This window comes from Sebastes fasciatus, chromosome 12, assembly GCF_043250625.1.
Source record: "Sebastes fasciatus isolate fSebFas1 chromosome 12, fSebFas1.pri, whole genome shotgun sequence".
NCBI lineage: Eukaryota > Metazoa > Chordata > Actinopteri > Perciformes > Sebastidae > Sebastes > Sebastes fasciatus.
Genome location: NC_133806.1, coordinates 21,887,015 through 21,912,619, shown reverse-complemented (window position 1 = coordinate 21,912,619; position 25,605 = coordinate 21,887,015). Strand labels below are relative to the sequence as shown.

The following is a 25,605-nucleotide window of genomic DNA, read 5'->3' as shown; positions in this document are numbered from 1 at the left end:
AAGGAGCCAGTTGAGGTGGTTCGGGCATCTAGCACGGATGCCTCCTGGGCGCCTCCCTTGGGAGGTGTTCCAGGCACGACCAGCTGGGAGGAGACCACGGGGAAGACCCAGGACTAGGTGGAGAGATTATATCTCTACTCTGGCCTGGGAACGCCTCGGGATCCCCCAGTCAGAGCTGGTTAATGTGGCCCGGGAAAGGGAAGTTTGGGGTCCCCTGCTGGAGCTGTTGCCCCCGCGACCCGATCCCGGATAAGCGGTTGAAGATGGATGGATGGATATATGCTTAACTCAGCTGAAGAAGCATAAAATGTTGGTTTCAAGTGCACCAGGCGTTTTCTTGTCCCTCATAGTACGTTTTGGGTGTAATGCATTGAGTGAAGGATGTTGGAAGAATGATATGAGTTGTGGAAAAAAAGATAAAGTGGCACATTTTTTACATTCTGTTTATTATATTTTCACATAGAAATTAAAAAAAATACAGAGACAGCCTCTCAATAAATCACCCCCAGTAACACCGCCCATCTGGATTTCTGCATAACAATTATACTAGTTTCAGTTCTTAAAATGTTCAGTCTTTTTATAAGTGAAGTTGTGATATTTGATCAATGTCCCAGTCGGTGTTAACATAAAGGAATGTGCCACAGTAAATTATATTTTTCCAGAGGGGAAGTTTCCTTACACCTTCCTAACAGCAGGTGTCACTGTCTGTATTACTTACTTACTTACTTAGTCCTTGTTGTGCCTGGTGGCACATAGGGCAGGGACTAAGGATCTCCACTCATCTCTGTTGTTTGCTTTCTTCTCAATGCTGTTCCAGCTGTATCCTCTCGTCTTCATTTCTCCTTCGATGGTTCGCCTCCAGGTTGTTTTGGGCCTCCCTCTTTTGCGTTTTCCCTCTGGTGTCCAACGCAATGCCACTTTTGTAATTTCATCAGATGGTTTCCTTAATACATGTCCAAGCCATCTCCATCTCCATCTTCTTCTCATCAATATTGTTTCCATGTCCAAGCACTCTGTCGTTTTGTGTAGTTCATGGTTTGTAATCTTCCTAGGCCAGAATATCCTCATGATCTTTCTGAGGCGGGTATTGTGAAAGCTGGAAAGCTTGCCTATGTCTCTTTCAGTCATTCTCCAGCACTCAGCACCATATAGAAGGACAGATAGTACACAGCTGTTGTATAACTTTATCTTGGTAATTTCTAGTTATATGTGTCGACTTCCAGATGTTTACAAGTCCACTGTCTGTATTAGTCATGATAATCTAACAAGATGAATGGAGCAGACAAAGAGCTACAGCAAATATTATACATTTAAGGGTATAAAGACAGAAGACCGCAGGCAGAAAGACAGTGATTTTATCCAGCTGAGGACACATTTCCATGCTTTTTTTTCTTATTTGCGTTGAGATGATAGATTTCAGTGTCTTAGCATTGAGGTGCTCTTTTCTATAAAATACTACATTCATTTTTAATCATCTTTAATAGCGGACGTGAGGCAGCGGGGAAGTCATTTCCTGTGTTAAAACTATGTGTGGGGAGAAGATAGATACCATAGATGTTGTATTAATGTCTCTCCAAACTGAATCTTTGGATAAAAATATATATATTCTAATTTTCAACACATTTTATGAATATCCCAAACATGCAGATTTTTGGAAGCAGTTACTGTTACATCCATACTGGATTAATTATATAGGATGTAGGGCTGGGCAATATGGCCAAAATCTTTTATCATGATATAGGTAAATTTAATATCTTGATAACAATATACTGTATTTGACAATATAGCATGTTTTCTGGTAATTCAATAAATACATAGTAGATATGAAATAACTACATAGTAAAGCCTATTTTTGTATACTCCTGTGTGAATTTAGAAAAGTATTATGAGTATTTTCTCATTTTAAAAACTTGAGTGCAAAATGAACGTAACAGTTTAAATGAATTTATATTTTTTTTAAAAAGATATTGTGATAGAAACAATATAAAAATATATGTACGATACATTTTTAATCGTTTTGAGGATATATTGCCCAGCCCTAATAGGATTCCTGGTACATTTTTACCGTTCCTACATGGTTCAACACCCTGAAATTAAATCTGAAAGTCAACACTTTAACCTCATAGCGATTGTTTTCTTTCCAAATGGAGTACAGAGCCAAAACAAAACTGTCCAAATACTTGACAGACTGCACTTTACATCCTGTTTGGGGCTGATGTAAGCACAGTTGGCATGGTAACAGAGATGTGATGATGACGGAGATAGATCAAATGAGATATCTCGGTCACGCCTTGCCTCCTTGTTAAATGATACATCACTGCCTTGTTACTACATTTGCCTGCAGACAGATTTGCCAAGAGAGAGAGATCGTATCTATCAGGAGACAATGTGCCGGGCGTGTTGTGATCAGATGAGGCAGAGCTGTAGACAACACTGTACGCAATTTAGCGTAAGTCTCAGAGTAAATCGTCACTGTGATATTCCCCTTTAAACAGGAGGGGATTAACCTATTCATGAGTCATATATATGGTCATATGAATAACTGGAAGAGAGACAGTTTGTGAAATGTTTTATCAAATGTCCTGAGAGTTGCACTCACAATATAGGCAACTCAAGCAAAACCTTTTAGTTTAAATACCAAGAACATTGGGGCACAGTGTCAGTCATCAGGTGCCAAGGGGAGAGGGAAAAAAACCCTCCATAAATCTGACATGTTTGATGATTTATGCCACCCAGTGTGGCGTTACAGTATGTGATTATAATTAATGCTAATCACAGGATGTTAACAGTCAAAATGACACCCCCAGCTCTCAGACCATCATTCACAAAACAGGCACACAAGTTGAATTAATGTGAGATATGTTCATGTATTGTAATGCTTGATAAGATGTTTTGCTCTGCTTTGTGTAAAAGAGTTGCAGAGATACAGTATGAGCTTAAATCTAAGACCCTCTTTCTGACAACCAGCGAAACTAAAGCGGGTGAAGTGATATTTAATAGTTTAGTAAAAATTTCCATGACATCTTTCGAAGGCAGAATTGAACAAGAGTAAGCTATATATTACATTTTTTTTTCATACAGTAGAGGTAACTTAGGGATACAGTAGGAGTGGAGCATTTCCCAACCACCATGACTCCGTAATTCTTCATCCTTCGGACGTGAACATACCTGTAGTTTTTTGGAAGTGATACTTCAGCTGATGGCAAGATAGACCGTCTTCCCAGCAGTAATGATGGTAGTAATGATGAAACTAAAGCGTGGGTTTTTGGAAGGCTGCTGTAAAAGTACTGCCAGCAAAGTGCAAAATGAAACTTTACAGTGGAAACGGCCGATGAAGCTTAACTGTACAGATACATAGAGTACATGCATTTTACCTGAATTTCAAATTCATAACGTCAAGGTCCTCAGATCAGACTTGTACTCTACTGGACCTTGGGGTAATCATGTACCAGGTTTGCTTGCTTATTTATTTATTTTCAATTACTATTTTTAATATTATTATGATTAGTATAGTTTCATTCACAGACATCAAAAAAGGCAGTCCAAATATTCCCAAATATAAATTTATATAAATAAATACAATTAAATAAGTAAATAAAGACTAAAAACACAAAAACAGCAGGTATAGATAAACAGCAGGGTTAAATAAAATCGAAACTATAAAAGCTACATTAACGTTAAAAATTAAAAATACACCAAAAGAAACAACAATAGCAATGATATATGCTGTATATACATATACATGTACAGTATACACAAGCCAAACGGGCAACAACAGCTGTCAGTGTGCTAACTTGAAAATTAATTGCCCAAAACTGCATGTGATTATCACAAAGTGGGCATGTCTTTAAAGGGGAGACTCGTGGGTACCCATAGGACCCAATTTCATTCACACATCTTGAGGTCAAAGGTCAAGGGACCCCTTTGGAAAAAGGCCATGCCAGGTTTTCCTCGACAAAATTTATCACAAGTTTGGAGCGTTTTTTAGCCTCCATACATACCCTGTAAACATACATACTATATGCACATGGAGAAACTTAAAAAAATGGCAAAGTGAATACTTTGTCTGAAAGGAAACTATTTCCCATCCCATAATCCTATCCCCGTCCCGCCATTTAAGTCATGAATACATCAGATTTATCGTAGTTTACGCTTCCCTGATTAGAAATGGGGCTCTTCTATTTTATTAAACATAAGAGTGGTATTCCAGATGTTAACTCTCTCATTATAACACAGAGAGCATTTTCCCTTTATGAATTTTAACAAATTAACCACAACAGATTCTGCAGATATAGTGCAGATTAATACGCTAAGGATGTTTCCCTCTTTATCATTATTATCTACCTCTTCATATCATCTACATATCAGAAGTTTTAATGTGGATTGACTTCATTTACATTTGCAATGTTTGTATAAACTGTCATTTAGTCTATAGACATACCACTTACTGCATGTAAGTGAGTGCAGTTACCTCAAAAAATTACTTGCAGGATATCAGAAAGAGTTGAAATGAGAGAATATTTCCACAGTTATGTTTTCATATATTTTTTTACTATAATGCAAAAATGAATTCACCTGGAGAAAACTATATATATATATTTGTGTTCACGTTGTTAATGTTACGGCTTGAACTCGTTTCAGCAGCGCAGCGAGATGCCTTCATTGTTTCCTGCAACATGCACATTCTCTCTCCGTCTTGTTCTCTTTCTCTCTCTCTCACACACAGAAACAGGAAAATAAGAGCGCATATTGAACTCCCGTGGTTTTTACGAGTTTGCTTAAAACCAGCATGACTCACACCTTAAATTCCACCACGATTACACTTCCAATGTTCTCAATGTCAGCTTTCCTCTTTCCCCCCCAATTCTGCTCCTCTTACACTCTCTTTGCCTCCTATTCAAATCCTCTCCTCCTGACCTCGTTCACCTTTTCATTGCGTCTTCCTCCTTATTTTGGCTGCAAACTGAGTACTGGCCCTCACATCATGGAGGTCCGCTCATTAGTCTGACACATGTACAGTATGTTTGCGGTCGTATATTTTAATGGACTGTAAAGCCAGTGTGGAAAAGTACATATTAACTGCATTTGAGTGCTAATCCGACAAAGTAAAGAACATTTATTTTGATCGACTGTGATATGTTGGCATGAAGAAATGGTGAGAAACCCTCAATGTGCCTCATCCGGTGTCTTGGAAACCGAGTCAATATTGACCATTTTAACTGTGGTCACTGGCTATTAATAGAGGAAAGTCATGCCATATAAGGTTATACAATTTGGTTTACTTTTGATCTGGCTGGCTTTTATATCATAATATCAATGATAGGTCTCTCCTGCCAAATATGCAGCTCTCAGCTACTACTACAGTTTTCCTAGACGGTGGACCAACATGAGTGTGTGTGTGTGTGTGTTTACACAGTGGGCAGCTGCCAGGAGCTACAGCTTTCCAAAGAACAGAGAGAGAGAGAGAATAGACAGAGAGAAAGAAAGAAGGAGGGGAAAAAGGCGAGCAGAACTACTGCAGTCTGTACTCTCACGGTCATATCTAGCAGATCAAGGCTCCTAATTCTCACATCATATTATCCTGATAGTGAGGTCAATGTGTGGGGAAGAACTGTAGTCTAGAGTAGTCTTTGTTCAGCTACAACAACAGGGCATGTTTGAGTCATCCTGCCAGGAGTGTAGTACGTTTTATCCTTTCAGCGTTGCTGGGATCCTTTACAGTTATTCATGTTGACCTTCAGTAGCGTATCAGTGCTGAGTGCCGCTGGCCCATCATCATTTTAGTGGTTGTTCTGCTAAAAGGGCTTGGCTGGATATACTCCGCTGCTATTGGATTGGCCTGTTCTGAAGGTAAAGTATTGTCTCTTCTACGTGCCTTTCTGCCTCATCAGGTTTTCTAAATGTTGTGGTGTCAGCGTATAATACAATGAATAGTTTATTTTCCTTTTACACAACTTTATGTGTACACGTGTGCTGCATTCAGTGGATGCTGCTGTACCTATGGGTTCAATCCAAAGCTGTTTTTGAGCAGTCATTTTCACACTAGTTGGTTGTTTGAATGTCCTCCACTGATCCTCTGGATGAAATTTGTCTCTTTGCATGTCCTACTTAAAGGATGGGTTCACATTTTAAAAAGTCTGTCTTAAAACAAAATTCTTAAACTCGTATGTAAATTGAAACAGTTATTGGACGCTGTAATTGTTCGTGTTGTCCTGCAGAGAGATCCTTTTGTAAAGTTACAGTTGTTTCCTTTATCTTCTATCAACAAGGACATCAGAGGTTAGCGTCCTAAATTCAGGTGAACGTCAGCAGTGACGTAACGGAGGACATTGTTGTCCCCCATTATGAAATCAGAGGATGGACTAGGAATCGACCCTCTGTGCGATCATTCTTGCACTGATCCATCTACTGGTCAGATTCAATGAAAGCTAAGGGAGTGACGCATGTAATTGCCTGTAGAGCTGCAACAATTAACCGATTCATCGATTAGTTGTCAACTATGAAATTAATCGATAACTATTTTGATAATCGATTAATTGGTTTACGTAATTTTTAAGAAAAAAAAGTCAATATGCTCTGATTCCAGCTTCTTAAACGTGAATATTTTCTGGTTTCTTTACTCCTCAATGACAGTAAACTGAATATTTTTGAGTTGTGGACAAAACAAGACATTTAAGGACGTCATCTTGGGCTTTAGGAAACACTGATCGTCATTTCTCACCATTTTCTGACATTTTATTGACCAAAAAACGAATCAATTAATCAAGAAAATTATTTAAAAAAATAATCAACAATGAAAATAATTGTTATTTGCAACCCTAATTGCATGTAATATTAAAAACTACAGATGTAGTTTCTGTTTATATTAATGTGCGAACCTGCCTTTGTGGCAGCTTTGGTATACGCATGAGAGAAAGCAGTTTCCACCAAGCTGTCTGGTTTACATCTCAATGCACTTGATATTTAAACGGTGCTGTTCAGTTTCCATCAGTAGCGGCCGCGCTGGGCAGCTCTCAGGTGAGAAGTAAGTGTGAGTAAAGCAGGGCGGTGCTGAAAAGTCCAGGATTGTGCAGTCAACCCAGCCTGAGTAAATAATCTAAACAGGCCTTGTTATTCCAGGTGGTACATTGTTGGTGTAGGTGGGGGAGGAGACAGTCAGCGGTTGACTGGTGCTGATGTTATTGTCGTCACACATATTCATGCATGATGTCATTTACTGTTAAACTGTGAGGCAAGGTTGGCACATTTATTCATGACTGGTTTTCATTTAGATCCATGTCTAATGGCTTGGCTTGTTAAATAGACATTCAGTAAAAAGTTACATTCCAGCAATGCTGTTAAAACAAAAAGTATTTACAAGCAGTAGGGGGCCCTTTTTGTTATTTTGATGCAAATCATTGTGGATTTTAATGTTGTCTTTATTTGTTTAGCTCCTAAGATTAGTACAGTTTAGAACAAAAAAATAGGTTTTTCTTGCAGAAGACCATGAACTCAGTGAGACTACCCATTTAAAGGAATACATTTAAAAAGAGAGATAATCACATTTACAGGATTTGTCTAACTGGTCTGATCTAGACAGAAAAAAAAACATTTGAGTAGGCATAAAATAATAAAATGGAAAAATTAAAAGTAAAAAATGTTAAAGTTAAACTAAAAGAATAAGAATAAATTTAGATGATATCCATTTCGATATAATCTTTATGACTTTTTTATCATCACTGTCAGAAATCCCAAAAATTAAGGATTGGATCTATTAATAGTGCACAATGTTCATCCAGACAATTTATATTGATTTGAACATAAAACACACAATACTACTAATACTTGCCAAAGACTTGACTTGAAGACTTGAAGATGCAACTAAAAGTTAACTGTGATTTAAATAAAACTCAAACTAAACTAAAACCACCAAATTCTTTTCAAAAATCAGTTAAAAAAAATATGTAAATCTTAAAAAAAAAAAAAATTAATTAAATACTTTATATTTTTAATTATTCATTAATATTATTAATCTTCAAAAATATTGAAAGAAGGCATTTTTAAATAAATAAATTATCTTTTATCTGTTCACAGTAGTTGATGTTTAAGCCAGTGTTAAGATCAGTGTGCTGGATCTGTTTTTACAGCTTAATAATTTAGTAGAAAACTGTTACTTCAGTTCTGATGTTGTACAAATGTGTGTGAATGTGTGTTGTGATGGTTTTCCATCACAACACACATTCAAGGAGACATGACAAGAGACGGACTTTGACAGGTGCAAGGACACACACACACACACACACACACACCCCCGGCAGGAGACAACAGAGCAGGAGGGTAGTGGTGTTACTAGAAATAGCTCTTACCCTTGTTGAGGAAAGGAGAATAGAACGAGTGTGTGACTGTGTGTGCGTGTTGGATTGTTCAACCAGTCAGTTTTCTGTTTCGTGGAGCCGTCAGCTCTTCAGCAGCAGCTCCTTCCTCTGGGAATCTGGGTTTGGTTTAGCAGCAGTTTTCCCAGGGAACAGGTCAGTAAGGATAATTTTAGAGAGTTAATTCAGTGTGGTATCTTTGGCTACATTAGATCTGAAAAATGTTGGGTTTGGGTCGTGGGACGATGCTAAACCTCCCAAGTGATTCAATTTAATCTGAAGCACTATTACTCATAAATTTACTGCTTCAGCTTTGCATTTTTTTTAAGGCATAATATTGAAATAAAAGTACCACTACCGGTATTCAGAGTGATTCATTGAGTTGTTTTTATTATTGTATTGGCTGAGACGGAGCAATGAGACGTTTCATAACTTAGTTTTTCTTATGACTTCAGTAGTTTGTGTTTTGACGCTCTGTACAAACAGTGTGAGGAATGCTCCGTATGCATGAGGTTACTTGTGTTACAGCACACAGCAATGAAGCTCTGACATACACAGCAATGTGTATGTGTGTGTTGACGAGGTTGTTGGTGAGTTCCCATACTTCTAGGTGGCAGAAAACCACTTAAAGCTGACAGTTCAGTTTTAAAAACAACTTTTCTGTTGAGAACAACCCTGTGATGTGTTTGTATGAGTTTACCTCTGTGTATATTAGGGCTGCCCCCTCTTAGTCGATTAGTCGACTAATCTGTCGTTTTGGTCTAAGTCGACTAAGACTGCCATCTACTATCGACTACTATCTTATTAGTTGATTAGTCGTTTTTTTATGCTTTTTCATGCTGAGTGACTTATTTCAAAGAAACTTCTGAGCAAACAAGATTTAAAGTTTTGCTTTTGTGTGATTTTTATGGAGGAACTTGAGAAAGTTTTACAGATCTATCGATCAATTAATCGATTAGTTGACAAAATCGTGTGTGAGTGAGTGTTAGTCGACTAAGAATTTCTTTGGTCGAGGACAGTGTATATTAGAAGGTAAAGTTAAAGTACTAAATGCAAAACTTAGTACCTTTTCTATAGGAAGATGGTTGTTGGTCTGCCAGTGTCATTAAGTACTTTTTTCATTTGTTAAAGGATATGTTTCAAAGCTAGCCACACTGATGGACATCATCTGGACATAATTCACTTTATATATGGCCTAACAACATAGCAGGAAACGCTGTACCACAATACTATATATAATAATAACTGAAGTGTTTAATGCCATACTGTATGTTCATTAGTGCATTGAACTAGAGATGGTGACATTTGCAACGCTATCTACTTATTTATCACCATTCATCTTCTTTCCAGTACTGGATTAAATGAAGTGACACTTCAGCAGAGACAAATAAACATACCGTATTTTTTTGTTCCTCGTCTTCTTCTTATGTTTTTTGTTTCTTGTTTCCAGCACTATATTAGACGAGGAGAAGCTCCAGCAGAAGGAGAGGAGCAGGATGGAGATGAGGAGACAGGTCACTGTTTCTTGGGACTCTGGAGGGTCTGATGAAGCACCACCAAAAGTAAGGCACCACGTGTGTTTGTGTCTCTGTCTGTCTGTCTGTCTGTCTGTCTGTCTGTCTGTCTGTCTGTCTGTCTGTATGAGTGCAGCAGGTTTAGTAATAAAGAGCCTGAGTATCTGTTGTGTTTGTGCTGTTGGCAGTGAGATGCCCCAAGTCCCATGCACTCTTTAGTCAGCCTCTCTGATGTGCTTTCATGTGGAGTTATTGATGTATTTTCTGTTGTCTACTTTGCTGCATCACACATGATTCCAGGTGGCCTCCATTAATATTGAGGCATTGAAATGATTCAACTGGTAACTATGTTTCTGCAGGACCCTGGTGACGTTAAACTATTGCTGAAGTCATTTGTCAAGTGAGGTTTTCTCACTGTGATTATAAAGGTCAAGAACAATAAATGTGAATGCAGGCTCTTCAAGAGGGAGTGTCAGGTGCATGAAGCTAAGTACCATGTCATAGGAAAAAATATGCAAACTGTGCAAATGTACTGTAGGACCATTGACCATGTGACCTGTTTTGCATCTGAAAAACAGCTTCTTTTTCGTCAGTTCGCAGGCATTTCTTCTCATGATATCTCAGTATAATGATCACCCCGCAGTGGGCAGGTTAAGGTTGATATTACAGTCAAGTAGGTTAGAACAAGGGAGACTTATTGAGTTTGTGTAATAGGCATATGCAAGCCCTTGACCACATTTTGTTTTCCACATTATTTTATATAACATAAACTGCTCTTTTCAAAATGTATAAACATGTTTAATTTCCTGAATAATTAGTTTGTAAATATTACTTCTCAAATTGTTCTGTCCATAACCCCCCACTCCCACCTCCACTAGTACCATCCCTCCTCACAGCTTGTTGCCCCAGCTGCTGGCTGCTTCACCCTCACTTACTGCCCCCCATGCCCCTGCTGTTAGCATCTGTTAACTGCTTCTTTTGGTTACAACTAAAGCCATATGTCTTCAACAGTAGTAGTTCATAAGATTGAGCCTTCATTGACGCGGTTATCCTATCCCTAATCTAAATTTGGAAGTCTTTTCACAACATGTTATGCTCTTCAGAGGCAGAGTCGCAGTATGGCTTTGGTAACAGCCGTGCATATTTCTGTCTGTGCTTGGGCTCATCCCTGTCTGTCTCACCTGTCCACTACACATCTCTATCTTCTATGATGCCTTTTCTATTTCCATGTGTCCGTCCTCTACCTTTGTCTTTCTGTTTGCAGCCCAGCCGTCGTCCCTCCCTGCAGCCCACCTTCAGTCTGGATTGTCTGTCTCCTCCTTCGTCTCACCACCATTGCCATCAAAACCAGCGCTTTGCCTCACAGCTTTCCCTCTGCCTTGGAAACCCTCCTCCTTCGTCTCCCTTCACCTCCTCTCACCTTCCCACTCCTCCACTCTACTCATCAACGCTGCAATTTCCCCATCACTTTTCCTCCTCTCCCAATCCTCAACCTCCTCTTCCAAACCCAGCTTTCTACAATCACTCTTTCTCTCAGCACAACACTAAGTTCAAATCTGAATTGTCTCTACAGTCTCACTTCTACTCTCCACCTCACACCAGCTCAGAGAGCCTGTCCAATGGCAGTTGCGCCCACAAGACAAATCCCCCTACTAACGGCCACCTGCTCTGTTCATCCCAGCCAAAGTCAAACAACTCACACTCCCATCCATGCCACTTCTCCCCGTTCCTGTCCCAGTCCAATCCATACTTTAACTCTCTGCCCCGCAGCATGTCAAATATTTGTCCCCACACCCTCCAAAACATCCAGCCCCAGTCAAATTCTAATCTTAAGACCCTGCTGTCGCGTAGTTTTCACCATGGCTGGCAAACTAATCCCAGTGCCTCACTACAACCTGACTCTGACCCCCAACACCAACAACACCCTGCTGGAAAGCCCCCACTGGTCTCTTCTACCCCCCAGACAGGGAGAGTCCTCCCAGTACCCTCTGCCTGCACTCTGTCCTCCACTCACCACCATTCACACAGTCGAATGCCAAACCTCCCTGTAACTACCTGTACATCTTTCACCATCCCCTGCTCTGAAAGATACATGTCCATACCTTTGAAGGCAGGTGGCGTACTGTTAAACTGCACTAGAGCTGTTTTATTAATAACTAAAACAAACTTGGGTATCTTTATCGAAAGAAAGTTGCAACATTCAGGATTGTGGTCCAGATTCAAAGATTTGCAAATCAGTCAGCAAAAATTACATTATATTGAGTTTTGATTTATTGAGGCCACTCGTGGTGGATACATTTCTGCCTCTTTCGTACCTTTATGATTGTGGAACATTGGTATTGGAAATAGTGCCTCTAACTTAAAGAAATTGATTCTGAGGAACTGATACTAAAACCTGATTTTTAACTTTTAAAATAAAAAGTTTTCCACTCTGAATATTTTCATTTTCTCCTCATAACTTACATAAGATAAGATGATATATACTTAATTGTCCCAAGGGGAAATTTTTCTCGGGCAATAGCGCTGCAAAAAGCTGCAATCAGCTTAAAACAATACATAGCCAACACGACATTACAGTAGTACACCAAGACACAATGGAAAAACAAGTTCAATATTGCACATTCCATCACTAGTAGACAGTTTTAAGCTATAGATAAGATCATCTTTTTAATAATACATATTCATGACTAATTAAGCCACAATTAAAGTTCAGAATAAAAACATTCTTAGGTTTTATTTATTGAGAGTTTAACTCTCAGAAACTGAGTTTATCTGTTTCATCGGGACTGTGTGGCCGTGGTTTGATGAGATTTAATTGACAGTTGCCTGGAAACACAAGCAAACAACGAACATCACATCTTGATTGAGCCCTGCCCACTTCGAACTAGTTATTACAAGCACAGAAATATAGCGCCAACAGGTTATTATTTCACTTAAAAACCAAAACTTTTCCAATTTCGAAAGAAACCTTTCTGTTCATCTCAGGCCCCTTTGCTTGTTATAATAAGATCATTGAGAAAATAAAGTTTTCAGGTCTTTAAAATGTTATTTTCTTTGATTTAACATTTGGTCATTCAGTACCTTGACTTTCCTCTCGCCCACATCCCTTTTCTTTCTGTATGTCCACCAAAGTTAAATGAGCCCAGTGTCGGCTACACATTTTGAAAAATGTTGCAACATTTTTTTGATGAATGGATTCACAAGCTCAATCCGATCTTTGAATCTTTACTTCTAACTGAGTGCAGTGATATTTGATACAGTGCTTGCCAAACCCCAGTGACTGTAAATGAGCATGTTTATGCTTGGCATGCTTTCTTTATGTTGGACATGCTGCTGAGTGTCCTCTGTCGTGATTGAATGTTGTTACAGATATTTGTGTTCGCGTCAGGCATTGTGTTGATGTGTCCTCGGATTATTGCACTCTATTTCTAGCCTGTTCAGGATGGCAGTTATAAACCCTAAATCCACTGTCAGACCCATCCAACACACGTGGGACTTAGATACAGTCTATCATGGATAAGCCAGAAAACAAATATTCTCAGAATTAACAACAAAAAATAAAAACATTTTTTCCGGGTCTCAGGCATGTTCAAGAGGAAAGACCTTCGACTGTAACATATAGTATTATAATTAATATAATGCTGTGGGTCTGAATTCTGTACTGAATTCTGTACTGTACTGAATTCTGTACTGAATTCAGTCGCATTGATTTATTTATTGATCTACTACTGAAGCTTGTAAGAATGTGTGAAGCTTAGGATTGAGACAGTTACTATAAATACATAAAGAGCTAGCTAAAAGAGCTGGCCCTCTGTCACCTTGACCTATTTGTTGGGTGCTGGCCTGTAGTACTACACATGAGCTTGTTTTGGTCAGGGACCATGTTTTTGGAGTGAGCATTTACCCCTCCCGCTGAGCTTTAACATCACTCTTCCATGTAGGAGGTAAGGTGCTAAGAATAATGACTTTTAATGCTGGGAAAGTGTTTGAAACATGAGTTGTGTGCTTGAAAATGTAGACTTTCATCAGTTAAAAATAAAAATAAATACTGTTAAAATGAGAGACACTTATGGCACAAGTCAGAAACCACTGATGGAAACATGACAGAAATCGCTGTATAAAACAAGACTTACCTTCAGTCAATCTTTGGCTCTCAGCTGGACGACAGGTCAAATGTTAAATCTTTACAACAGGCAGAATAAATTACTGCTGTAAGTCTGTTTTCACTGCACTGTGACCCTCACGGTGATGGATGAGTCTGTGTGGGAGTCAGTGAATTGTGTCCCAGAGTGATGCATGGAGTAAAAAGGAAATTTAATTACACTGTGCCACCCAACATACCTCAAATTCTTCCTGGAGTTATGCCATGGGTTTCCATGTTAGTAACGGGTTTATGTGTTTCACAACAGCAAGTTCATTTTAAAAGGAATCTCAAAAACAGTTTGTCCAAAATGTGCTGCCCTGAAATTGTTGCATTTGTTAAATGAATTAAATTGCACAATCTGCTTAAATGCTAAAGGTAATAAAAGATAAGGTCAAATAGAAGAAGGCAAATTGTTAAAATGTAATTAATTTTTTTTTGACAAGCTCCATATTTCAAAATCGCTTCTCTCACAACCCAAAAGCAGGACCAGCACATGCACTTCTTCTGCTCTAGCTCTAGGCAAAAAACAATTATGCCACCCCTCTATTTGCAACATACCGTACCAGCAACAACTCTCAAACGCCAATATTCCATAGACATTATGCAAATAAGTAATATGATATATAATATAATTCAGATCATTTGGGTAGTTTAGACATGCTGCAGTATTTCCTAGTTCTCACATTGCATTTGTTTTAGTTTTTCTCGAAGACAGTGTGTCAGTAGGCCAGTCTACCATTGGCTCGTGAGAGCTGGGGGCAGGAGGCGGGATAACGGCGGCTGCAGGTACAGCGTGATTGATAACATTCCTCAGCCATTCATTATGCTTACAGAAAGCGTCACATAGCAAGACTCCAGTTAGTGTTATTGGTTATTCCGTGATTTTGCTCATGAATAGTTGGCCCACATTTCGCCGCCCTTGCCAAAGTGTTGCCTTAGGCAATAGGCCTAGTTTGTCTATGGATGCACCGGCGCTGCCCAAAAGTGACTTTGCATGCTCAAGTTTTATCTTGTAACATTTACAACATTAACCCAACAGAAATGTGCTCAAGTAGAAGTCTATTCTGCCCAGATACATGTGGCTTGACATATTTGTGTTAACAACACATAGCCATACATTTATACTATACATACATTTCTATCAGATGCAAAGCACCTCATGAAAAAAAGTTGTGGCAAACAAGTTGCACATTTATTTTTCAACAGATTTCAGATTTTCCACAAAGGGGGACCCCAAACCATAGACTGCATACAGTATAAAGACGGACAACATGACAGCTACCCAAAAGTGAAGCCAAAACATCTTGATCGCCCCCTGGTGGCTGGCTGCAGTATAGGTCATAAATTCCGCCTACATCATGTTAGTGGATGGGACATGGGCCTAACTAAAAAGTCAAAGTATCGGTGAAATACATTTTTCCCAAAGATGGTTTCTGTCATTTTAGGTAGTTCTTATCACGCTGATGTATGTTCAAGTGTTAATTTTTCTGATAAGTTTTGTTTTAATTAGTTATAAGATGCTTTAAAAAGGGGATGAGAGGTAGCCCCCAGATCACTACTATCTTTATATGCAGTCTATGCCCCAAACAGAGCTATAAAAAACAGAAACAATTGCAATGCTCATGGCCTGCAGGTAGCACTAGTGTCACATTGCGTCAGCTTATTTTTCCTTGCCAGTAGATGGCGCACATTGACACATCTGTATACTGCTGCTGCTAATACTTATTTTGCCTGTAAATGGCGAGTCTCCAGATAGTAACCAATTTCTGTCTTACACTGATGCGACTATCATGTCTCATTAACCTCACCTTCCAGTCTGTCTGTCTGTTGTCCCTGTGTTTATCTTTCCCTTTTTAAACTGGGTATTCCCCGGGAAACCTCCCTCTACATGGATTGGCTACCACAGGGTTGTGAAACTGTTTGGGGCTCATTTAAACTTCCAAGATATAATTTAAGTTCTTGTTAAGGAACCCTGTGTCCTTCCATGTGTGAGCATGTTCTCAACATGCTGTACGTTTCCCTCTCTGTCTGCTGAAAAAAACTGAGAGTTTTTAAAGCTCCTGTTTGTCTTGTCCTCAGTTTCTTTGTCTTGTCTGCTTCTCTTTGTCCTTCCTTCCTACTGTTTTTCCTTTTTCTCTTCCCTTGTCTCCCTCCCCTCCCCGTCTTTCTTTGCTGTCTGTTTTCCCTCCCTGTGTGTCTTTGTGTCTGTCTTGCTTTCGGAGGTGTGGTCCAGAGAAAGCTACTATGAGAGACTGTGGAAGGTAGAGGTTACAACACTGCTGTGCTAGAAATGAGCTCTGTGTTAGAGAAGGTTTAAATCATAAAGACAAACGTCTCCAGTCATTCTAAGAGGGGAAACTGTTCATCAACTTTCAACAGCTTCATCTCAACAAATCACTAGAAAACCAAGAGAAGAAAACAAGGCTGTGGGTTCACCAAGCACTTCTGTTTTTAGCTACTGGCACTCAGCAAAGAAATAGAAAAGAATAGAGATGAGTAGCTCTCCTCTATTAAATCCTGTTCCTTTAGCCGGCAGCAGAAGCTCAGATATAAAAGTATTGTTCCTCAGATTGAAACTATTTACAAATACGCTTTATTTTTTTCAACCTTTTCAACAGCAAAACATTTATTTTTCCAAATTAGAAAAAAAAAAACAGTGCTTGAAAGAGAGGTGTTTGGTGAACGTGCAACCATAACACTCTATGTACACACCTGCATCACATCTAACCAGAGACCCCAGTGATCAGTAGACCAGGAATATAACATAGTTTATACTGGTAATCAATGGATGTTGATGTTTTTATTGTGTAGGGATAGTAGTTCAACTAACAGCTTGCTGGACTTGCAGCCCAGTGGGTGTTCCCTGTTTTGATTGACAGCTAACCCAGCCACACAAACAGCTCCGAGGGGTTTGTGTGTTGATTGTTTGAATGACCCGGTGTCCCATCTTCTAACGTTCAGTTTGGGAAACTGATGAACAAGCATTGTAACTGTATTTTTATTTTTCCCCCCCCTCTGTCTTTCTATTTCTCAACCTCTATTCCTCTCTTCACCTCTCTCTCTCTCTCTCTCTCTCTCTCTCTCTCTCTCTCTCTCTCTCTCTCTCTCTCTCTCTCTCTCTCTCTCTCTCTCTGTCTCTCTCTCTCTGTCTGTAGCCTAGTAGACCAGGCTATCCCAGTCCTCGCTCCAGTGAAGGTTTTTATCCCAGTCCCCAACATCCTGGACACTATCAGGTACGCTGACAAACTCCAACGACTGATCTTTTGCTACCGTTGTGCTTGAATAGTTACATAACTTTAATTCTGATCAAATTTTATTTTAGACAACAACTTTATTTGTATGTTGGAGGGGGTTGATTTAACTTCATTCACAAAAATAATAAGTCGTGAATGAAGATAAAATTGATAAAGTGCTTTAAATAAAGAATTTAAACATTAAAGGGTAACTTTAGTATTTTTCAACCTGGAGCCTATTTTTCCATGTTTTTGTGTCTGACTAACAACAATTTCTGAAACTGGTCCAGTATTGAGGGAGAACGCTGCAGACGGCAGCTGCTCACGGCTGCAATATGGTGCTACTGGGGCAAGCTGGCATCGTCATTTACGTCCACTAAAAGTGCTTGTTTTTGTCTTGACGGGCTCTGGTTGTTATTATAAGTGTCTGACATTATGGAGAGAGTCTCGCTCAAAGAGCAGTCTCGTTCTGAAATCTGGCGAGATGTTCCCGGAAGACAACGGTGGAATAGTGGAATACATCCATGGTGGAGTTCAGAAAGCCTAGCTTAGTGTTATCTAAAAGATTTTCAATGTCATGGCTCAATATTTAGATGATTCCGACAATGTGGATGAGGGCTTTTAATTCAATGGCCGCTCGTATTTATTTGAGTCAGAGTATACGGATATTCAGATTTCACAACGAGATTTCTCCTTGAGCGGGACTTGGACACAATAACAAACCGACCGTATTGAGCGAAAAGTAAGGAAAACGTTTTATTTCTCTGTAAGGGTCCTTTCCATAATGTTGTCAGACACTTATAATAACAATCTGAATCTGTCAGTGGCAAAAACAAGCACTTTTAGTGAACATATCGTTACATTGAAGCCGCTCACTTGCCCTCACAGCTTGTTTTGTGGCTGCCAGTTACAGCTTTATCCCTCAATACTGGACCATTTTCACAAATTGTTTTCCCCATTAGTCAGTAGACACAAAAACATGGGAAAATAGGGTCCAGGTTGAAAAATACCAAAGTTACCCTTCAAACAGGAAATAAAGGATAAAATATGTAAGCATTACATTAAAAGGATAGAAACCATTTTAAGATAAATTAAACGGATAGAAACAGAAATCAACGCAGGTGAAGATGTAATGAAAAGAGAGCTGATAACAGACTGACAGAGCGTCTTTCTCTCTGTCCTCCCTCCCTGGATCAGATGGCAGGGTACCCCGGCCCTCACACCCTCCCCTCGGTGCCCAGCGCCCTGTACCCCCCACCGGCTGCGATGCTGGACACACACCACGCACACACACACCCCCGCCACCACGTCCACACACACGCGCAGCACCTTCCCCTTCCACATGCGCACGACATGGCGCTATGGGGCTCTGCGATTGAGGTAAGAGATCAATTTTACACTTGAACACAAACACATGCGCACACACAGGTAAGTCATGACAGAACTGAAATGTGTTATGGACACAGCAGGTTACTCATCCAGCTCACATCCAGTCACACTCGTTCAAAATAATAATAAAAAGTCTGTTGTTTTTGTTTAAATGTATGTCATTTTCAAGAGTTTACGGTCTCAATATCTTGAATATGCAAGAAAGTCCAACACTGAGTGGTTAAATGTTATTGAGATCCTTTTTACTTACTGGAAATACATTTTGATAGCTATTAGACATAATCTGCCAACCAGCAAAAACTGCATTTGTTGCCTTGCAGCCTTAAGAGATGGATCACACTATGAGGACGTATTGTGAATGAAAAAGTACCACCTGCATAACGAGTCCAGTCAACAAACTTACAAAATTATCCAGATATTTAATCACGATTAATCGCAGATTAGTCATAAAGCAATTTATTTGTTCAAAATGTACCTTAAAGGGAGATTTGTCAAGTATTTTATCAAAATGGGAGTGGGCAAATATGCCAGATATTTAATCCTGATTAATTGCATGATCGTCCATAGTTAATCGCAAATGGATCGCATTTTTTTATCTGTTCAAAATGTACCTTAAAGGGAGATTTGTCAATTTGTCAAATATGTAATACTTTTATGACCATGGGAGTGGACAAATTTGCTAGTTTTATGCAACTGTATGTATATTTTTATTAGTGGAAATCAATTAACAACACAAATCAATGACACATATTGTCAAGAAACCCTCACAGGTACTGCATTTAGCATAACAAATATGCTCAAATCATAACATGGCAAACTCAAGCCCAATAGGCAACAACAGCTGTCAGTGTGTCAGTGTGCTGACAAGACTATGAGTTTGGATCGTATTTAACCTCCTTTGCGACAAGCTAGTATGACATGGTTGGTACCAATGGATTCTTAAGGTTTTCTAGTTTCATATGATGCCAGTATCTTCTTCCCGCTATGGAATCTAGTTTTAAAACTGAGCCCGCTACAACCTAAAAATCGCAAGTTGCGTTAATGTGTTAAAGAAATTAGTGGCGTTAAAACAAATTTGCGTTACCACATTATCGCATTAACTTTGACAGCCCTAGTACAACCAACGGCTCACTGACACCCAATATTTTTAGTGTGTGTGTAAAAATCATCTCAGTTCAGCCTCTCATCAGTCTGCTGTATCTGTCTGTCTGTCCTCTGTGTATGTGCGTGTGTGTGTTTGTTTCTCTTCATCTGTGACTGCGTGCCCTTGTTGTTGGTGTGCATGTCTGTTGCTATGCTTGTCTTTTGTTGCATGCTTGTATTTGTGTTTGTGTATGTGTATGTCTGTGTGTGTGTGTGTGTGTGCGTTTGTGTGTAGGACAGGGCAGTAGACCTGCAGCAGTGTGTAGGCCAGCAGTGCCTGTTAATGGAGGAACAGCTGATGATACAACAGCAGCAGATGGAGGAGGACCAGAGGTGGCTGGAGCAGGAGGAAAGGCTGCTGGTAACACACAGCACACACATTGGAAAACACACACTCACAGACACAGTTAATACACATATACTCAGGACATAACAGTACATTTAATGCAAGATTTCATTTGATACACTGTTCTCTGTTAGCAGCTTGATATTGCTACTATAAAAAATGTACACAACAAATCAAATCTATTTGTATTTCAAGTAAACAAAGGATTACTCACATACAGTATTTCTGCAAGTTAAATATAATTCAATTTAGATTTTTTAATACTACTTCAAATAAAATGTAAGACGGATTTCATCCTAAATATTACAAAACAATAGTGTGTTCATATATATCTGCATAACCACCAAATTTCAATGCAGAAAAGTAGAATATAGAGAAGAAGCTTTTATGTGTGACGTTGTTGTGCATGGTCCAGTGTGTTGTCGTTACCTGTAATGCAAAGCTTTCTCGCTTAGCTGGCAGCTTTGACTTGTCCGTGGTGTTGCTGGGGTATTTTTTATTTCAATGCCGTGATGCATGTTGTTGTGTTTTTGTAAATTTGTTAACGGACTCTCTGAAATACATCCTCATTAAAGACAAACACATTTCAATAAATATAATAAATGTAAACCAAAAAAAAATCATTCACTTGAATTAGATGTGTTTAATTAGATCTCAAATCACTTCAGTCATTATTAAGATCAGAATTAGGATTGCAGTGATACTGATATTTGTCATCAGCTGCAGTATGTTTAAAGTAAAAGTACTTTTAGGTAAAAACACTTACTATTTGGAACCGGGGTTCAATCTGTTGAAGTGTACTAGAGCAACATTTTGACACCTTACCCTTTTTAGGAGCTCTGACCATCATTGATGAGTGGAACTAAAAGAAGGATTTGGAAGTTAATATTTTAATATTGGTTATCTTCCTCAGAGGTTACTGTTAGAGTTTTTGAAATGACCTGGGGTTTTACTGTATGTTTGTTTGGTTTTGTTCGATCGATTGGATTTGATCAAAGTACTGTTATGCACAGTACTAAATCTTGTGATCTTACAATGTTGCTCTCTGCTTTTATCAGTTTCAAATTTATCCTAAATTGGAGCATTTTGTTCTTATTGGAGCCATGGCAACGCAATGATTTGTGACCAGAGATCAACTACATTTGGTTACGCTGTTACTAAGGACAAAACATTGTTAAATGCGATGTGTGATTCTCAGGACAACTGTTTTGAATACATACATGTGTACTGAAGAAAATTAGTGTTTGCAGCTCAGTCACTGAACTTCTGGGGAAAAATACAGATTTTTTTTAATTATATATGTAACTACTTCCATCAAATATTGGTATTTTCTACTTCCTGTTCCTTACTTTCCTTACAGAAAATCTCTTCCATATCTCCTGCCTATGTTAGCAGTGAAGTGCACAAACTATTCAACAGTAGATTCGTTATGACTGACTTCATATTTTAGTAAAATTCACACATACAAAGATAAGTAAGTGAATGCAGTGTTTGTTGATGTCTGATAGAGCTGTGTGTGTGTGTGTGTGTGTGTGTGTGTGTGTGTGTGTGAAAACCCATTATTTCTGATGACATAAAGACGGGGGAGGAAGGGGAGAAGGAGGAACACTTCATGTAGGATGCATATTTCTGTGAAACACTGATTGAACGAGCTGTCTGGGGTTTTTTCTCAAGAATTTTATTGTGTGTGTGAGAGAGAGAGTTTGTAGGCAGGTGTGGCCTGTGTGAATTCCAGGCTAATGATAGGCTTAGACAATCTGACAGCCCAGTCAACAGTCTGTCTTTGACCCACAACCACTAACTGACAACACACAAGATTACTGAAAAGCTCGGGAGGCGTATATATTTATGTGTGCGTGTTGGAGGCTGGATGTTTTTTATAACGCTGTCACTTCAGGGAGGGGCGAGAGAGAGGAGGGAGAAAACCAAATGGTTTGGGAAAGAAGGATAGACGTGCTCACACACTGACGGCTTGTTGGCAGCGTGCTCCATCCCTCCTCCCTCCTCCTCCTCCACCTCCACCTCCTCGTCCTCCTCCTTCTCCTCTCCTTCTCTCTCTCTCTCTCCATGCGTCAGAGTCAGATATAAGTGTGCTGGAGGCAGGAAGCTGGAGCTGAATCTGAATTCTTGTCTTGATGTAACTGCTCACACAGAGTAGCAGACAGACAGATCTTTAGAGAGAGATACGATAAGATCAGAACCAGATAGCAACACAGACACAACAACTCGGACACAAACGATTCATCAGAGGACTTTGATGAACTCAATGGCAATGCTGGTCTTCAAGTCCTGTCTTGGAAAACTGGTAGGCAAAGGATGGGTGTGAGAGAGCGGCTGGTGGGATGGTACGGCTGGGTGTTTGTGTGTGGTTTTATTTTGGCGGCGTTTGTGGGTGTTTTTCGGCGGCACTGCAATTTGGGGGTTAAATGTCAATCTGAAAAGTTGTGCTTTAATTGGAAAAAAGTTTGTGTGTAGGAAGACGAGACCTGCAGCTTTGTTCAGTATGTTCCTGTTTTTTCTTGAAAGTCTTATTTAGATGTGTACGTTAGTGAGTTTCTTTTAACGTGAACTTCACTGCTTTGATGCACTCATTCATTTCCTCATTCACATAATCATTGTAAGATTAAACTTGGATTGGAGAGTTGGAGTCACTTTCCCCTTGGACAGATCAGAGTATTAACTGTCACTTATTTGCTAATTACAAGGTGCTTTTTGTAAAGTAGTCCTACAGTAAAATAGCTGTTTATGGCAGTTCTTTGATGGTAAAAGATGTTCATTTAAATCCAAAAATCTTAAGCAAAGCAGTAAAGCTACTGGTTTAAGACACCGAATTTGCACCATATAATGGACCAGTCTTGCAAAAGCATGTGATGTAGAGCTGCCATCAAAGGGTGTTTGTCTCAGGGAATATCCCAGATATGAAAAACCAATATGACGCACTTTTCATTGGAAAAACACTTGCAAACAATTTGCATAATTGTCAATTCAGAACTTTGAATCTGTCTCGCTAAATTGACAGCAAATTGAAGTGAAAGCAGCCCAGAACCTTACTATTAAACTACTATAAATATATTTCTTTATATAATATTTATTTACTATAAGTTACTGTTGATGAATGGAGATATCATTTTTATGTTTATGTGTGTGTTTGTGTTTAGAAACCAGACTCTAGAAGTTCTAGAGGGAGTCTGGACAGAGAAGACGGTGGACTTCAACCACCGGTAAGTTACTTTCTATCACACTGTTAGTTAGTCATTATTATGTTATTATTCATGCATGCAGTAGGACAATAACAGGGGTTCACAGGCTGCCTTTTGACAAGAAGGAGTTATTTCTCCTGAATGAACTGTACTTCATATAGCCTCTTTCCAAGTTTCACTGTCATGACCATTTGCCACTCCCACCGCATCAAAAAGGGAAGTTATATTTCTGAACTGTTTGTGTGTTTAAGAGAGGAGGATGTCTGATAGAGAGACAAATGTTGAGGGAAGTCCACATTCTGGTTGGACTCACTGCAATTGGCTGCAGCATGTGTTTGTTTTGATTAGAGCTGAGGGGATTGATCCAGGGACAGGAAGTGACCTGTTGGGGGGTGAGGTCAGCAATGTGGGGTCAATGGATTCCCACAACATCGCCAGTTATTAATAGAGCAAGAAAACAAGCAGCCATCTTTATCCTTATCTGTCTGTTTCCAGTGTTGCTCCCAGTAACTCAGCATGCTGCTAGTCTATAGTTTACTGTGCTCTGCTCATGTCTGCCCATTAATTACACACTTTAGAGCGTCAAAAGTAGCATTAGGGGAAAACATGGTGGATTGGGTCTCGTAGAACGTCATTGACCTGCAGCTGCAGCCAAAAGTTTGTATCACTTTAACAGGATGTTGTTTTCAACATGTTAAGTTCAAGGCTGTTCCTGTAACATATAAGATGATAATGTGCCCTAGAAGTGAATATCTCACATGTAGAGCTTAAACGGTTAGTTGAATAGTGGATTAAAAGATTAGTCAGTTGGAAGCAGCAGCTATTTACATTTTTTTTATTAATTGTTTATGTAATTTTTCAAGCAAAAAATGCTAACCTTTCACTATCCGAGTAAGGGTTAAATTAGCAGCAACTAGACTTAGTTTAGATTCTTGAAGACGTTTCACTTCTCATCCAAGAAGCCTCTTCACTTCTGGTTGAATGGTAGGGGACGACCCAGGAATTTAACCTATGTGGGGTCATTAGCAGGATAATAGAAACCACACAGTACATTGGTGCTCCACTGTAGTTATGGGTCGTTAGAGTCAGCTGATGCCTAGTGTGAATGACTGCCACATGGGTCGTTAGGTCGTCCCCTACCATTCAGCCAGAACTGAAGAAGCTTCTTAGATGAGAAGTGAAACGTCTTCAAGAATCCAAACTAAGTCCAGTTGCTGTTGATTTAACCCTTACTCGGATACCATGACCTGGATGACTGAGAACCTTCACAAACATAACCTTTCCCTAGTTTCAGCTTTCTGAAATTTGAGGAATGGCTGCTTCCTTTGTCTTAAAGCTTCACCTTCGGTTTTAGTCTCCTGACATTTTAGAGATCAGACGATTAAGTGATTAATAGAGAGCTTAATCATCAGATTAATTTATAAAGAAAATAATCGTTAGTCACATGAATATGTACAAACATGCTACAATATGTGTGAAGGAAGACATCATTTCTTGGCTTTCACATTTGTGATCACTTAAGAGAGCTAACCACATCATTTTTTTTAATTGAGCACTGTTGTGTAACTCTCGCATGATTACCGCGTTGCCACCGCGTTGTTACAGTGACAGATTGCACATTTCCACTCAGCAGAACATAATGGTGGTTACATGCTGTTCAAACCTCTAACATATTTTAACACAGGTGGTATTGAATCGTGACTTCATCACTCGTTCCCTCCTGTAATGTTTTTTTTTGTACATACTAGAAACTGGAGTCGTCGTGTTTTTCTCGAAGTCTTTCTGTGATTACGTTTCTCCTCCTGAAACTAAATGATGTTGTTGATCAGAGCTTTGCTGTAACTTTATCCCAAAGAGTCCTTCTGTTGATGTCTGTAACGTTCTTCATGCCAGCAGAAGTTGTTGTAGCAGTCTGAAGTTGCCATGGGCCAGATATTTCTGTCTCTGTAATTCATCTCTCTGCTTGTCCTCCTCCTCCCATTGAATGGCTGTGGTTTGTGGCGGTAAAATCTCCCTGTATATGTGTGTGTGTCAGTGTATAAAATGCTGTAGTAGAGTATTTTTGGGTGTTGGTGGTTGTCGGACCACAACACTCTGATGGCTTTCGAAGCCCTCTGTACTGTTTTCTCACACAGAAGAAACAACAAAGATTCAGTAATAATACAACAAAGTAAATATATAACATGTCTGGCACCACTACAGAGCTTTGTGGCATCATTGTATGCTCACACAACCATCAAATCATAAAGACATGCTGCAGCTGGTTTTGAAAGGGTAGCACTAAC

The 25,605-nt window shown here is 39.3% G+C and overlaps 1 protein-coding gene across 9 annotated transcripts in view; it reads left to right on the top strand.

The window, feature by feature from the left end:
- LOC141779371 (focal adhesion kinase 1-like) overlaps nucleotides 1–25,605 on the top strand; it is a 62,862-nt gene that overhangs the window by 30,244 nt on the left and 7,013 nt on the right. For 4 of the 9 annotated variants that reach the window (XM_074654165.1, XM_074654171.1, XM_074654169.1 and 1 more), the window contains 4 exons: nucleotides 9,802–9,913; nucleotides 17,165–17,242; nucleotides 18,440–18,622; nucleotides 20,010–20,135. In XM_074654165.1, the coding sequence (XP_074510266.1) occupies nucleotides 9,802–9,913; nucleotides 17,165–17,242; nucleotides 18,440–18,622; nucleotides 20,010–20,135 (499 nt within the window). Of the gene's footprint in view, nucleotides 1–9,801; nucleotides 9,914–11,129; nucleotides 11,976–17,164; nucleotides 17,243–18,439; nucleotides 18,623–20,009; nucleotides 20,136–23,278; nucleotides 23,342–25,605 lie in introns of all 9 variants that reach the window. The other 5 variants (XM_074654163.1, XM_074654164.1, XM_074654166.1 and 2 more) reach the window with 3 other exon arrangements.